Source organism: Carassius gibelio, chromosome A8 (genome assembly GCF_023724105.1).
Source record: "Carassius gibelio isolate Cgi1373 ecotype wild population from Czech Republic chromosome A8, carGib1.2-hapl.c, whole genome shotgun sequence".
NCBI lineage: Eukaryota > Metazoa > Chordata > Actinopteri > Cypriniformes > Cyprinidae > Carassius > Carassius gibelio.
This window is the reverse complement of record NC_068378.1, coordinates 6548145-6562451: the sequence shown is the minus strand read 5'-3', so window position 1 is coordinate 6562451 and position 14307 is coordinate 6548145. Positions and strand designations below refer to the sequence as shown.

Below are 14307 nucleotides of genomic sequence, written 5' to 3'. Positions count from 1 at the left end.
AATGTAAAATAATTTTCTATTTCTACTTGTTTTAAATTAATTTTAAATAAGTACATTTTTTAATCTTTTCCAAAAGTTTTAAAATTGCTTGTTTTATTTTTGTTCTTCATGATTATTTTACTTTCTTTTATGTAAAGCTCTTGAATTACCATTGTGTACGAAATGTGCTATATAAATAAACTTGCCTAGCCCTGCCAACGTCCGACAAGAGCTGAATACTCATGGCATCGAATGGGTAAGCCTCTCTGGAGGGTAGGCTAGGAGGCTCTTGCAGGCATATGATGGGAGCTCAATATTCACTGCATGATTGGGTAAGACTTACAGACCATAGATTGGAAAATGAGGCTCTTGCCGGCATCCAACGGAAGCTCAATACTCATGGCATTAGATAGGTAAACCTTTTCCAACAGTAGAATGGAAGTTAAGGTTGTGTAGCCGGGAAGCTCTCACTGTCATTGGATGAGAGCTCAGTACTCAAGGCTCAAATGGGAAAGCTTTGCCGGTAGTCAGAAGGAAAGGCAAATGTAGCTGGACTGGGAGGCTCGCAGCACATGACAGGGAGTTAAATACTCAGAAAAATTTAAGTTGTCTAAAAGCGTAGATGCTATGGGGATTACTTTGTGTAATTGTTTAACAAATCCAATATTATACTTGCAATAACATGCCAGAAAATCTTGGAGCAGCTTTGATTTGAAAGTTAAGCATACAACAAAATAGAAATTCCTGTGCCAGTGTATCCCACATAAGTTCCATGGATGGATAAGCATAGCTTTGGAAGCTGAGGTGATGGCGACTTTCGCCAGCCAAGTGCTAAAGACCCATGCATTTATTTTTCTTCTCTATCTTCATTATGATTCCATGATCAATGTCCTACAATTAAGAGAAAGAGAGAATTCATCAAGAGCAGTCGAGTTGATTATGCTTAAACAGCTAATTCTGCTGAGCAGACAGATCACTTAGGAGTTTACCCCAGAATTCTCAGAGTAGCAACTGCAAAGATTGTTAATTATCCAATTAATCAGCAGAATAATCCACAAAAAACTTGTTGTGAGTGGTGGCAGCCTCACAATAGTGTCTGCTTTGGGAGCTGGAGGCCACTGAAAAGGAAAAACAGGGTTATTAGTTGTAGGAGGAAGAAGACCAAGATGTGTGGGCCTGTGGTACAAGCAGAGGCAGCTTCACACTTGCTTCAACTGTAGGCCATGGGACAGGGTGGATTGTGATATATTGATGGGAAATGCTGAAATCCAAAAAGTAGCGTACGTTGTTGACAATTTAGTCTTTTGTTGTTTAGATTTAGCAATTTCTTAGACTACCCTAGCAACTTGTTTTGTCAAAGCACATTGCAACAAATTTACTTTTTTGGCAACTTTTAAAAGTTATAATACGTTAAAAAGATTTGCATTTTCCTCTTAACCACACAAAGAAGAAAGTATTAAGTATAAGTAAAGCTAGCCAAACAGCATGTTGGCTAGAGACTTGAAGAAAGGTGCCTAGCAATACTCATGTCATGTAAATTAGGTTGCTAGTTGCACATGATCAGTATTTTTTTCCTTTATCATAAATCTTAGTTGTTAGTTTGTGCCTGTAACTGATATAATAATATATAATTTAGGAACATAGTTGAACATTTTCTCAAATTAATATTTTTCATCTATTTATCATAAGGAAGTGTAATTTAAAATAAAGGAAAAACAACTAGCGAAAATAATTTTTGGAAATCTGAGTAATTTCTGTTTATGACGTGATTATCAACATACTTTTGTGTCACAACGTTATTTAACAACTTTCAGCAACAAACAACTTAACTTTTAGTGACTTTACCTAAAAATTTATTTACAACACGGCCTGTGCTAAATCTAAAGAGCCACGGTAAAAGATTGAGTTGAAGTGGGAAGCGAGTGAGGCTTTGCTGCAGTGAGATGAGGGGCACGGCCCATGGATCGTTGGAAGCCTGCCACTGTTCTCCATGCTTAAGGAGAGCAATGGGTGTGTCGGCGAGGTGAGTTTGGGGCCTTGCAAGCTTTGCTCGAAATATTTTTTGAGGTTTGGCTGATTGCTAGGAGAGTAACTTAGATTGTACAGATCCACTTTGTTCCATGGAATTAATCAGCATTTACCTCAGCCTTAAATATGGTTAACTTTCCAATTGAAGGAATTGTAGGCATAGCCGGAAAATAGGAGGATGTCATGGAGAGCGTGTGGCTGGTCTAGATGAGGTCAGTGGCTGCGATGAAGCCTGGAGCTCACTGTCTGACGGAGAAGAAGCGATCCTGGGGCTGGCAGATTGGCCGGAGTACCGAAAAATCCCCCGTATAGACCTTGTCGTCTAAATGGGAGAAGCTGAGTCTAACATATAATGGAAAGAGATGCCAACCAAATGATGATAAACTGTCAATGGATAGAGGTAAGTCAGCTGTATTTATACTATGGTGTTGCTTAACTTGAGTGCACTCCAACAGTGTTAATTAGGCTAAGTATCTGATGCGCTCCTCCCAAACCTTTTTAATAAAACATAATTTATTTTCACCTGTGAGGATGGTAGCAACTGATTGCAATGACGTTGTTGTTCTCTGTGTTTAAGGAAATTTTACATGTTTGTGATATTACTGACCAATATTAGATAACTTTTAGATCACAGTTAACAGAATGTGTCGGGGAATTGGTTTTTCAGCCAGCTGCTTTTTTCCTTTTTGTGTGTCTGTGCTTGTGTATTTGTGAGTTGGTGTATCCCGGGCTGTGGTTATGCACTCTTTTCTGTGGCTAATTGCTGAATGTAAATCACCTGCTAAAAATCAACTTCTTAAATCAACAATTTAAACTCTGCGCATTCAATCATTTTCTGCCAGATCATTCAGTCTGCTGATGTGGTACTATACTAAAGCCTCCCAGTGTCTTTGGACCAGTTTTTGGGTCATGTGTTTTGTTGGAGTTCTATTTCTGTTTCTCCTGTGCTTTAGACCACACTCTACCCGCATTCTGCCTGTTATGCCCGTTCAACAAACTATTCTCTCTGCTCTACCAGCTCACCTCATCCAACAATCTTCAACAGTAAAGGAGAGATGGAGTATGTTGCTTGACTTCTGGCAATACATTAATTTTAATTGCATCATTTTTAGTCTGTGTTCTGCTTTTGGGTGCAAAGCTGTGTTTGGTTACGACAGAATAAGTGACATGGTAAGATCACAGTAAATGAGCCCACAGTGAGTGTGCTGTAACTTCACATGGACCACAGCATGAGCAAACAGTGAGTGTGCAGTGAACTCACATTGTGACCACAGTATGAGCACACAGTGAGTGTGCAGTGACCTCACAACATGATCACAGTATGAGCACACAGTGAGTGTGCAGTGACCTCACAATATGACCACAGTATGAGCACACAGTAAGTGCATTTCACTGACTCTCTGCTTTGATCTCATTCATCAAACGTAACAAATCTTTATTCAAATTTGTTTTAATCATTTAAGTGGCATTAAATATTATACTTTTGCCAGCCAAATTCCACCTATGCAATCTTGATAATATTTCAAATTAGGAAATCATAATAATGCAGCCAAAGATAATTTATAGGGACCATAAATAATTACTTTGCCTTCAGAGTCTTTCATACATTTGTCATGTGACAGATGCAATGAACAGATCATTCATGAATGACTCATTGTGACTACTGGGTTTTAGGAAAACACAAGGAGAGCGTGTATCCAATTACAAGTATGGTTTATTGTACAAAAAGGGAAATACAAAATAAATAGTCTTGGGAGACCAACAAAACAAAACAGGGAACCGGATGAAACGGGAACTCGGAGGAAAAAGAAGGTAAGGGGAAGTCTCGGGAGACGAGAACATAGTACACAGACGGTAAGGACTCCATACAGACAACAGAGAAGGACAGCTATAAATAGGGAGACTAATGACAAAGGATTGTCAGCACCTGTGTGATTTAATTGGAGTGCAATTACTGTGAAGACAGGACTAGACTAGAGGCATTAAAGTGCCTATGGTGAAGTGCCTAAGGAGAAGTGAGCTCACTAGGGAACACCCAGGAAAACAGAGACTGACAGCGTGACATTACCCCCTCCCCTACAGAGCAGCTGCCAGATGCTCCACCTGAAACCCAAGAAAACCCAACAGAAAAAGAGGTAGGAGGGAGGTGGAGTGGCGGCGGAGTCCCCCATGGCGGAGCGGAAGACCACCACGTCCTCGTGGTCGAGGCCTGAGTCTCCCAGGGCGGAGCGGAAGACCACCACGTCCTCGTGGCCAGACCCCCGAGAGGATGAAGATCCCCGGTGACCTGACTCAGTCCTTGAAGATCACTGGTGACTAAACTTGACTCTGAAAGGTCAGCAGTAACTAGATAGAATAACCCTGACTCTGGAGGGTCCATGAACACCTGACTTGACTCCGAAGGGTCAACCGGAAACTGACTCAACTCAGGAAAGTCAACGGGCACCTGACTCGACTCGGGAAGGTCAATAGGAATCTGACTTGATTCAAGAGGAACAACTGAAACATGACTCGACACTGGATGGTCAGCAGGAACTAGCCCTGACTCTGGAGGGTCAACGGTAACTAACCCTGACTCTGGAAGGTCGACGGTGACTAACCCTGACTCTGGAGGCTCCATGAACACCTGACTCGACTCTAGAGGGTCAACCGGGAACTGACTCAACTCTGGACAGTCAATGGGCACCTGACTTGACTTTGGACTGCCTGTGGAGACGTGAGACGGCTCTGCTTCGGGCACTGCCTTAGGAACGGCCTCAGGCACCGCCTCGGTCATCTCCTGGGGAACGGCCTCCGGCACCGCCTCGGCCTCCGAAACAGCATCGGGCACCGCCTCGGCTTCCGGAACAGCAGCGGGCACCGCCTCGGCCTCCGAAACAGCAGCGGGCACCACCTCGGCCTCCGGAACAGCATCGAGCACATCCTCGGGAACGGCCTCGGGCACCGCCTCGGCCTCCGGAACAGCATCGGGCAAAATTTATATTTTTCATCTATTTATCATAAGGAAGTGTAATTTAAAATAAAGGAAAAACAACTAGCGAAAATAATTTTTGGAAATCTGAGTAATTTCTGTTTATGACGTGATTATCAACATACTTTTGTGTCACAACGTTATTTAACAACTTTCAGCAACAAACAACTTAACTTTTAGTGACTTTACCTAAAAATTTATTTACAACACGGCCTGTGCTAAATCTAAAGAGCCACGGTAAAAGATTGAGTTGAAGTGGGAAGCGAGTGAGGCTTTGCTGCAGTGAGATGAGGGGCACGGCCCATGGATCGTTGGAAGCCTGCCACTGTTCTCCATGCTTAAGGAGAGCAATGGGTGTGTCGGCGAGGTGAGTTTGGGGCCTTGCAAGCTTTGCTCGAAATATTTTTTGAGGTTTGGCTGATTGCTAGGAGAGTAACTTAGATTGTACAGATCCACTTTGTTCCATGGAATTAATCAGCATTTACCTCATTTACCTCAACCGGGAACTGACTCAACTCTGGACACTCAATGGGCACCTGACTTGACTTTGGACTGCCTGTGGAGACGTGAGACGGCTCTGCTTCGGGCACTGCCTTAGGAACGGCCTCAGGCACCGCCTCGGTCATCTCCTCGGGAACGGCCTCCGGCACCGCCTCGGCCTCCGAAACAGCATCGGGCACCGCCTCGGCTTCCGGAACAGCAGCGGGCACCACCTCGGCCTCCGGAACAGCATCGAGCACATCCTCGGGAACGGCCTCGGGCACCGCCTCGGCCTCCGGAACAGCATCGGGCAACGCCTCGGCTTCCGGAACAGCATCGGGCACCTCCTCGGGAACGGCCTCGGCCTCCGGAACAGCATCGGGTACCGCCTCGGCCTCCGGAACAGCATCGGGCACCACATCGGGAACGGCCTCGGGCACTGGAATGGTTGGCACTCTGTGCTTTGGCGCTGTGCTGGCTGCCATCTTGCCTCGTTGTGCTGGGTTGGCGGCCATCTTGTGCTGTGGTGCTGGGTTGGCGGCCATGCCGCGCAGCGGCGCTGGGTTGGTGGTCATTTTGTGCAGCAGGACAGGACTGGCGGCCATCTGGTATCACGGCGCTGGCTCGGCCGATCTGCGTCTCCCTTCTCCTCTCGGGACATACTGGGGAAATGGCGGATCCTGGGTCGACGGGAGCCCACAGTGGAGATCGCTGCCGGACCGCTTGCTCCGGAGCGACCTCCCCTGGTCCCCCGGAACACCACTAGGCGAGAGACCTCAAAACCATTTCTCTTCCGCTTGCTGGCTGGGGAGGAAATGGTAGTAGACATACTGCTGGATCCTTGTTGATGGAGTCCTTCTGTGAGGACTGGGTTTTAGAAAAACACAAGGAGAGGGTGGATCCAATTGCAAGTATGGTTTATTGTACAAAAAGGCAAATACAAAATAAACAGTCTTGGGAGACCAACAAAACAAAACAGGGAACCGGATGAAACGGGAACTCGGAGGAACAAGAAGGTAAGGGGAAGTCTCGGGAGATGAGAACATAGTACACAGACGGTAAGGACTCCATACAGACAACAGAGAAGGACAGCTATGTATAGGGAGACTAATGACAAAGGATTGTCAGCACCTGTGTGATTTAATTGGAGTGCAATTACTGTGAAGACAGGACCAGACTAGAGGAATAAAAGTGCCTATGGTGAAGTGCCTAAGGAGCTCACTAGGGAACACCCAGGAAAACAGAGACTGACAGCGTGACACTTATCACTACCACATTTGTATTTACCCATTCATAACCCATACACAGATTACCCAGGTAGGTATTATCTTGAGTCCATGTAGCCAGACTTTAAGGCAATGTTTGTGTTTGCCCATGTCTGACACATATTTTGGCCAAAAGGGCCTATTCAGAACCCATACAAATATTACCTATGTGGGTACTACCTTGAGCAAATGTAGTCAGCTTTTATAGGATTGATTGTGTTTGCCAATGCTAAATAATAATAATAATAATAATAATAATAAGTTTATTTTATATAGCGCCTTTCTCAGACCCAAGTTCGCTTTACATAGAAATAGAATAACAGAATAAACAGATTAACATTACATAGGAAACGTAAGAATTAGTGATACAAACAGTAAAACAGCAAAACAATGTTTTACCCATATGGTTTGGCAAAGAGGGCCACATTTGTGTTTCCCCATTCGGAAAAACCCATTTAGAGGTTGGGTATTAGGCTGCTGTGATTTTGCCAAGACATGTTTCTGGGTCAACATATGTTGATGATCCTGGATCCACACTGTTGTCCAAAAATATTGACTTAACCCAATCACTACCCCTAAACCTAACCCTTCCCATAATTTATTCCTAAAATCAGTGGGAAATGATAGCTGATTAACAATGGAGTAGAAGCACCTAACCTTGATTGCAAGCCTAAAACATATATTTCCCAAAAAGTTTTATCTCAATTCTGATAGGTTGATTGAAATGTTGTTCCAGAATCAACAAGGATGCTGATCCAGGAACATGATGTACTTGCAATCAAGCTCACCATTGGTACTACCTTTTGGCCAGTGTAGGCAGTCTATATGGGATTAATTGTATTTGTCCATGCCTAACCCTTTTATTAAATTGACATGGGTCCCATTTGTGTTATCCATTTAGAACCCATGCACTTATTTCCAATTTATGACCCAACTAGGGCCCCAGATAAGATGCCCATTTTGGGACCGTGCCCACTTGGTACCCATGTAGACCCAGCATAAACCATGTAGGGCCCACTTTTCTTTTTCTTTTTTACATGAAGACTTTAAACATCTTTATGTAAAGGTGAATAAATTAATCTGAAAAGGATGTGTGGTAACACTTTAGAATTAGGGAACACATTCAGCAATGGCTAAGAGTTTTCTCTCAGTAACATAAGTTTAAATTAGCAACTAAAATAGTTTAAATAGTTTTAAAAAAGTGAGAATTGGTGTTAAAATGGTATTAATGATACTCTGTATTTTGCATTGTTGAGCTGTTGTAACATTGTAAAGTGAATAAATGTTTTGTTTTGAGACGCCTCTTTACTGTTTCATTAAATTTAAATTTAAATATTTCAAGAAAATGTAAAAATATGAAGGATATAATAAAAATAATTATAAATATAACTTTAAAAAGAACAAGGTTTATGTTTGATCATTTTAAAACAATAGTTTGTAAATTGAAAAAAAAAAAAAAATGTTGCCATTAATTAAGAGTGCGAAATGTAAAGTCTGATAGACCAAACAAAAATAAAATCAGTTCAAAATACTCAAAAAGCTGATGCACTTTTATTGAGGAAAATTGGTACAATGTGTTCTTTACAGTGAAGTCCAAGTTGGATCCAAAAACAGCTGATATTTGAATGTAAAATGGACACATTACTTGATCATTTTAATTCCTTTCCAACAACATCATAAGAACATATCATGTTGGGGTTGTTTGGATTTAACACTTCAAATGTGCATTTATCGTTGTAATCATAAATCGCAATGCAGCCTTGAGAGAGGTTAATCGCTCGGCCCACCCTGTAACATAAAACACATCACTTCAGAGGAAATGTCTTGAAATATAAAACCCACAACATGCTGTTCATAATCACAGAAATAAAGTTCCAACTCATCCTTCAGCTTATAAACATGAATGCTGACAAAAAGGCCAGCATAGTGTTTAAATAAGACATGTGAAGCCCTTTTCAAAGTTAATGGAACTAACAATGAACAACCCTTGTGAAAAAGTACACTTTATCATAAATTTAAAAATAGTACTTAATACAGAAATAATACACTTTAAAATAATATAAAGTTTCCGGATGATTAAACATTATTTTCAATTAAATGTTGTCTAATAGGTTAACTTTATATTTAATGCAATCAGTTGAACGTAGGTGTGTTTTTCACCCACTTAAATAGGACTTATGTACATTTCATATATAATTGAATTGCTTGTATTGTCTTTGAAATATGCTTATAGTGTGCTACATGTACTGGCAAGCATTTATTGTAAATTAAAACATACTTTCATTTAATTTCTATTGAAGCATAATACATTTGTAATTATAGATTTGTAATGATGAAGTTATAAGTAATAGTAATATTGAATAACACTAAAGTTAAAAATATAATAAAGTACATGCTTTAAAATGTTACTTGAGTCTGTTATGAAAGTGTTCTTAACACTACAGTCAAATGTTAAGCACAATTTTATTTCAGTAATTTTGTATTATCTGCAATACTGTATTATCTGTGTTAACTCCAACAGCTTTTTTGTTTATTTATTTTTTTAAACTGAAGGACAAGATTACATTAATATAATAATTAAAGAACAATGTATTTGGGTTTTTTCAGCAGCTAGGATGTTAAGTGTCTTACACGTCACAGCACTTCATTTCCCCAGGGGAGCAGGTACATCCGATGCATCTTTTGTTTGTCCAAGTACTTCCGATTGGATGCTTGGAGTTATCATAGCCATCGACACAATATTCTGCACCTATTTAAATTCAATGAAATTAAGAGTTGTTAAGAAATTCTGTATTTAATCAGTACCAAATATTGTACATACACCACCTTTTAAACATGTAATATGATGAGTGGATATGCTTCTCGTTTTAATTGAATATTTTCTGATTTTGGGTAGCTAGGTTATGTAGAGATAGGGATGGGGTGGCCATAGTATCAAATGCAGCAGATAAATCTAAAAGAATAAGAACCACAAAATATCTGGAATGAGTAGATAGATATCGTTTCACACTCTCAAGAGGACAGACTCAGTCCTGTGAGCAGACTTGAAACCAGATTGAAAAATCTCATAGATACAATTACTTGAAGTTGATCCAGCACAATATTCTGCAATACCTTTTAAATGAAAGGTAAAACAGAAATAGGCAGTGTTTTTTTGTTGTTGTTGTTTGTTTAAACCAAAATAATAATAATAATAAAAATAAAATAAAATTGCTCTGATGAAAAGCAACTAAGCAATGATTAACTCATCATTCACTGATGAAATGTGCACTATAAATTTAAAAAAGAGTGAATTTTTACTTTGTGTTGAATTTTATAGGAATAAAAAAAAATAATATGGTTGTATGTGTTTGTGTTTTTATTTACCTTGATCTAGAAGTGTCAAGGAGCAGGCGGAATCACTTAAAGAGACACAGGCACAAAATACCAAAACCAGAGCCAAAAATGCCTGTAAAAATTTTAACTTATTAAAGAAAAAAAGAAAGAAAAAAACAGTACACAACAGTAAATTTTTACATGTAAGTTCTATGTTAATCAGTGAAACTTACCATTTTTGCAAGTTTAGCACAGATGCTGGTATGATTAAATGCAGTCATTGGGACTATAGGTCTTTTTAAAGAAAACAGAAGTGGGGCGGAGCATCTTTCTGGCCAATCATTTCCACACATATCTGCACTGATCATCAACTTGTCTGATTACCAACTTTAACTACTCAATGGCACTTTTATACAGAAAAATACTTTTCATTTCTTTAATGCAAGTGAGATGGGCATACCATAGGAAGTTTTTGGATAAGCTATATATATTTTAATTATCTTAATGCATGGTCTAGAGCGCACACAGCACAAGTGCACTTAGGGCATGTCCGATTTTATTTTTATTTTTTTATTAAATCAATGTGATATATTTTTGTTAAATAATAATTATAATAATAATAATAATAATATAATGTTGTATTTTGACAGAACTTAATGGTTCTATTTAATATTTATACAATGATTTATTTACACACTGAAGAAGATACTATTTTATTTCTAATATATATATATATATATATATATATATATATATATATATATATATAAATATGTGTGTATATATATATATATATATATATATATATATATATATATATAATGACAGTATTTCATGCTTAAATAAAGACAATGTCTTTAAAATCTCATTTCTGAAGACAGATCAGTGTCATCTGGTGCAAGTAAATAAAGAAATACATCTGAAATTCCATGGTTTAGCCACTAGATAGAGCTCTTAATAAAAGGCTTATCAATTCTCTATTTGTTGTAAAACATAAATACAGGTGCATCTAAATAAATTGGAATGTTCTAGTAAAGTTAATTTATTTCAGTAATTCAACTCAAACTGTAAAACGTGTATTAAATAAATTCCATGCACACTGATTGAAGTAGTTTAAGTCTTTGGTCAAAAACCCACCATCTCAACAAATAAGAATATGGTGACATGCCAATCAGCTAATAAACTCAACTCAATTCCTGAGCCTTCAAAATGGTCTCTCAGTTTTGTTTCACTAGGCTACACAATCATGGGAAATACTGCTGATCTGACAGTTGTCTAGAAGACAATCACTGGCACCCTTCACAATGAGGATAAGCCACAAACATTCATTGCCAAAGAAGCTGGCAGTTCACTGAGTGCTGTATCCAAGCATGTTAAAAGAAGACTGAGTGGGAGGAAATAGTGTGGAAGAAAAAGATGCACAAACAACCAAGAGAACCTTATAAGGATTGTCAAGCAAAAAAGATTTAAGAATTTGAGTGAACTTCACAAGGAATGGACTGAGGCTGGGGTCAAGGCATCAAGAGCCACCACACACAGACGTATCAAGGGATTTGGCTACAGTTGTCGTATTCCTCTTGTTAAGCCACTCCTGAAGTGCTAAGGAGAAGAAGAATGGACTGTTTCCCAATGGTCCAAAGTCCTCTTTTCAGACGAGAGCAAGTTTTGTATTTCATTTGAAAACCAAAGTCCTAGAGTCTTGAGGAAGGGTGGAGAAGCTCATAGCCCAAGTTGCTTGAAGTCCAATGTTATGTTTCCAGTCTGTGATGATTTGGGGTGCAATTTCATCTGCTGGTGTTGGTCCATTGTGTATTTTGAAAACCAAGTCACTGCACCAGTTTACCTTGAAATTTTGGAGCACTTCATGCTTACTTCTGCTGACCAACTTTTTGAAGATTCTGATTTCATTTTCAGCTGGATTTGGCACCTGTTCACACTGCATAAAGCACCAAAAGTTGGTTAAATTACCATGGTGTTGGTGTGCTTGACTGGCCAGCAAACTCACCAGACCTGAACCTCTTAGAGAATCTATGGGGTATTGTCAGGAAGAAAATGAGAAACGAGACCAAAAAATGCAGAAAAGCTGAAGGCCACTGTCAAAGAGACCATGCATTCCAAACCACCTCAGCAGTGACACAAACTGTTCAGCTCCATGCCACACCAAATTGAGGCAGTAATTAAAGCAGTAGGAGCCCTTACCAAGTATTGAATACATGTAAAGTAAATGAACATACTTTCCAGGAGGCCAACAATTTACTAAAATGTTTTTTATTGGTCTTTTCTATGACATTCTAATTTATAGAGATGCACCTGTACATTTAGTTATGGATTTGGATTTAAATTCAAACATTCTCAAAGATAAGATAAAGGTTTAGATTTATTTAATGATAAATCTATTTGAGTGTTCAGTGTACTAATGATAAGAAATGACTGACAACATGGGCACTATTTTCTCTAATACATTAGAAACTGTTGCCCCCATCAAATTGAAAAAGGTTAGAGAAAAACGTACTGTGCCATGGTATAACACTAGTACTCACTCTCTCAAGAAAGAAACTCGTAGTCTTGAATGCAAATGAAGAAAAACCAACTTGGAAGTTTTTAGAATTGCATGGAAAAACAGTGTGTCCAGCTATAGACAGGCTCTAAAAACTGCTAGGGCAGAGCATATACACAAACTAATAGAAAATAACCAAAACAATCCAAGGTTTTTATTTAGCACAGTGGCTAAATTAACAAATTACCAGACACCACCTGATTCAAATATAGTTAAATAGTAATGACTTTATGAATTTCTTCACTGATAAAATAGATAACATTATAAATACAATAGTGAATGTAGATTCTACAGCGTCTAACACTTCAGTTTCATCCATCGCACCTAAAGATAAACTGCAGTGCTTTACAACTATAGGACAGGAAGGGCTAAATAAACTTATCACTGTATCTAAACCAACAATATGTTTATTAGATCCTGTACTAAATTACTGAAAGAGTTGTTACCTCTAGCCGAAGAACCCCTTCTCAATATCATTAACTCGTCGTTATCTTTAAGTCATGTTCCAAAACCATTCAAGCTGGCGGTTATCAAGCCTCTTATTAAGAAACCAAAACTAGATCCTAGTGTACTGGCAAATTATAGGCCTATTTCAAATCTTCCATTTATGTCTAAAATCAAATTATGTCTAAGATCAAGACTCCATCTCATTTCTAGTCTTACTTGATCTTAGTGCTGTGTTCGACACCATAGATCATGACATACTCATAGAGAGATTACAAAACTATACAGGTATTCAAGGGCAGGCTCTAAGATGGTTTAGATCCTACCTGTTCGATCGCTACCATTTTGTTTACTTAAATGGGCAGTCATCTCATTTATCATCAGTAAAATATGGAGTGCCACAAGGATCCGTCCTAGGTCACCTTCTATTTTCAATATACATGTTGCCCCTTGGTAATATTATTAGAAAATACGGAATTAGCTTCCACTGTTATGCTGATGATACTATATATCTCAACAAGATCAGATGAAACTTCTCAATTATCTAAGCTAACAGAGTGTGTTAAAAATTTAAAAGATTGGATGACAAATAATTTTATCCACACTGTAAAACCTGACAAGTAAACTTAACTCAAACCGTTTGAGTAAACAGATTGCCTTGATTTAAACCCTGTAAGTTTTAAAACTTTGCATTCAAATAATTAAGTGATTAACTAAGTGCTGATTGAGAATTAGTGATGAACAGCTGCTGCTAACAAACAGAATCACTGAAGAAAAGAGAAACACAAGAACTACTACAACTGACTTCAGACACAGACTTAGATGAAATCAACTGAAATAAAATACATGAAATCTCTCAAGATCTGATTAAACAACCCCACAAACAGCATCACCAGCTCCACTTATTAATAACCAGACTGACTTTATTTCTGTCAGACGTCTACAGAAGATCTTATTGAGAATGAACTAAGGTTTAGATGTTGATTTATTGTTTCATTTGAAGTAACCATGTTAGAGATCAGTGTTTGCTTTAGTTGTGCTCTTGACCCTTGACTTCTGTCTTAGTCTTTTCTCTGGCTGTTATAACCGTGTGTTTCTAAAACACATTTGTTGTAACTCAAAAGCCCAGAAGAAAGGCCATCAGGTGTTAACCTGTACCTAGATGTAGGTTGTTATACTTTATATTGGTGATGATAATCATCAATTATTGAACTGCTTGGAGTCTAATCTCTGATGAAATCGGTGTTGTGTAATTTGATTGGTTATAG

At 38.8% G+C, this 14307-nt stretch overlaps 1 protein-coding gene across 1 annotated transcript in view; it reads right to left on the bottom strand.

Moving 5' to 3' along the window:
* Positions 1-10334, bottom strand: part of LOC128018270 (beta-microseminoprotein A1-like) — a 50855-nt gene extending 40521 nt beyond the window's left edge. The window contains exon 1 of the mRNA XM_052603693.1: positions 10272-10334. Coding sequence (XP_052459653.1) covers positions 10272-10319 — 48 coding nt within the window. The 5' untranslated portion in view covers positions 10320-10334. The remainder of the gene's footprint in view (positions 1-10271) is intronic.
* Positions 10335-14307: the final 3973 nt, after the last annotated feature.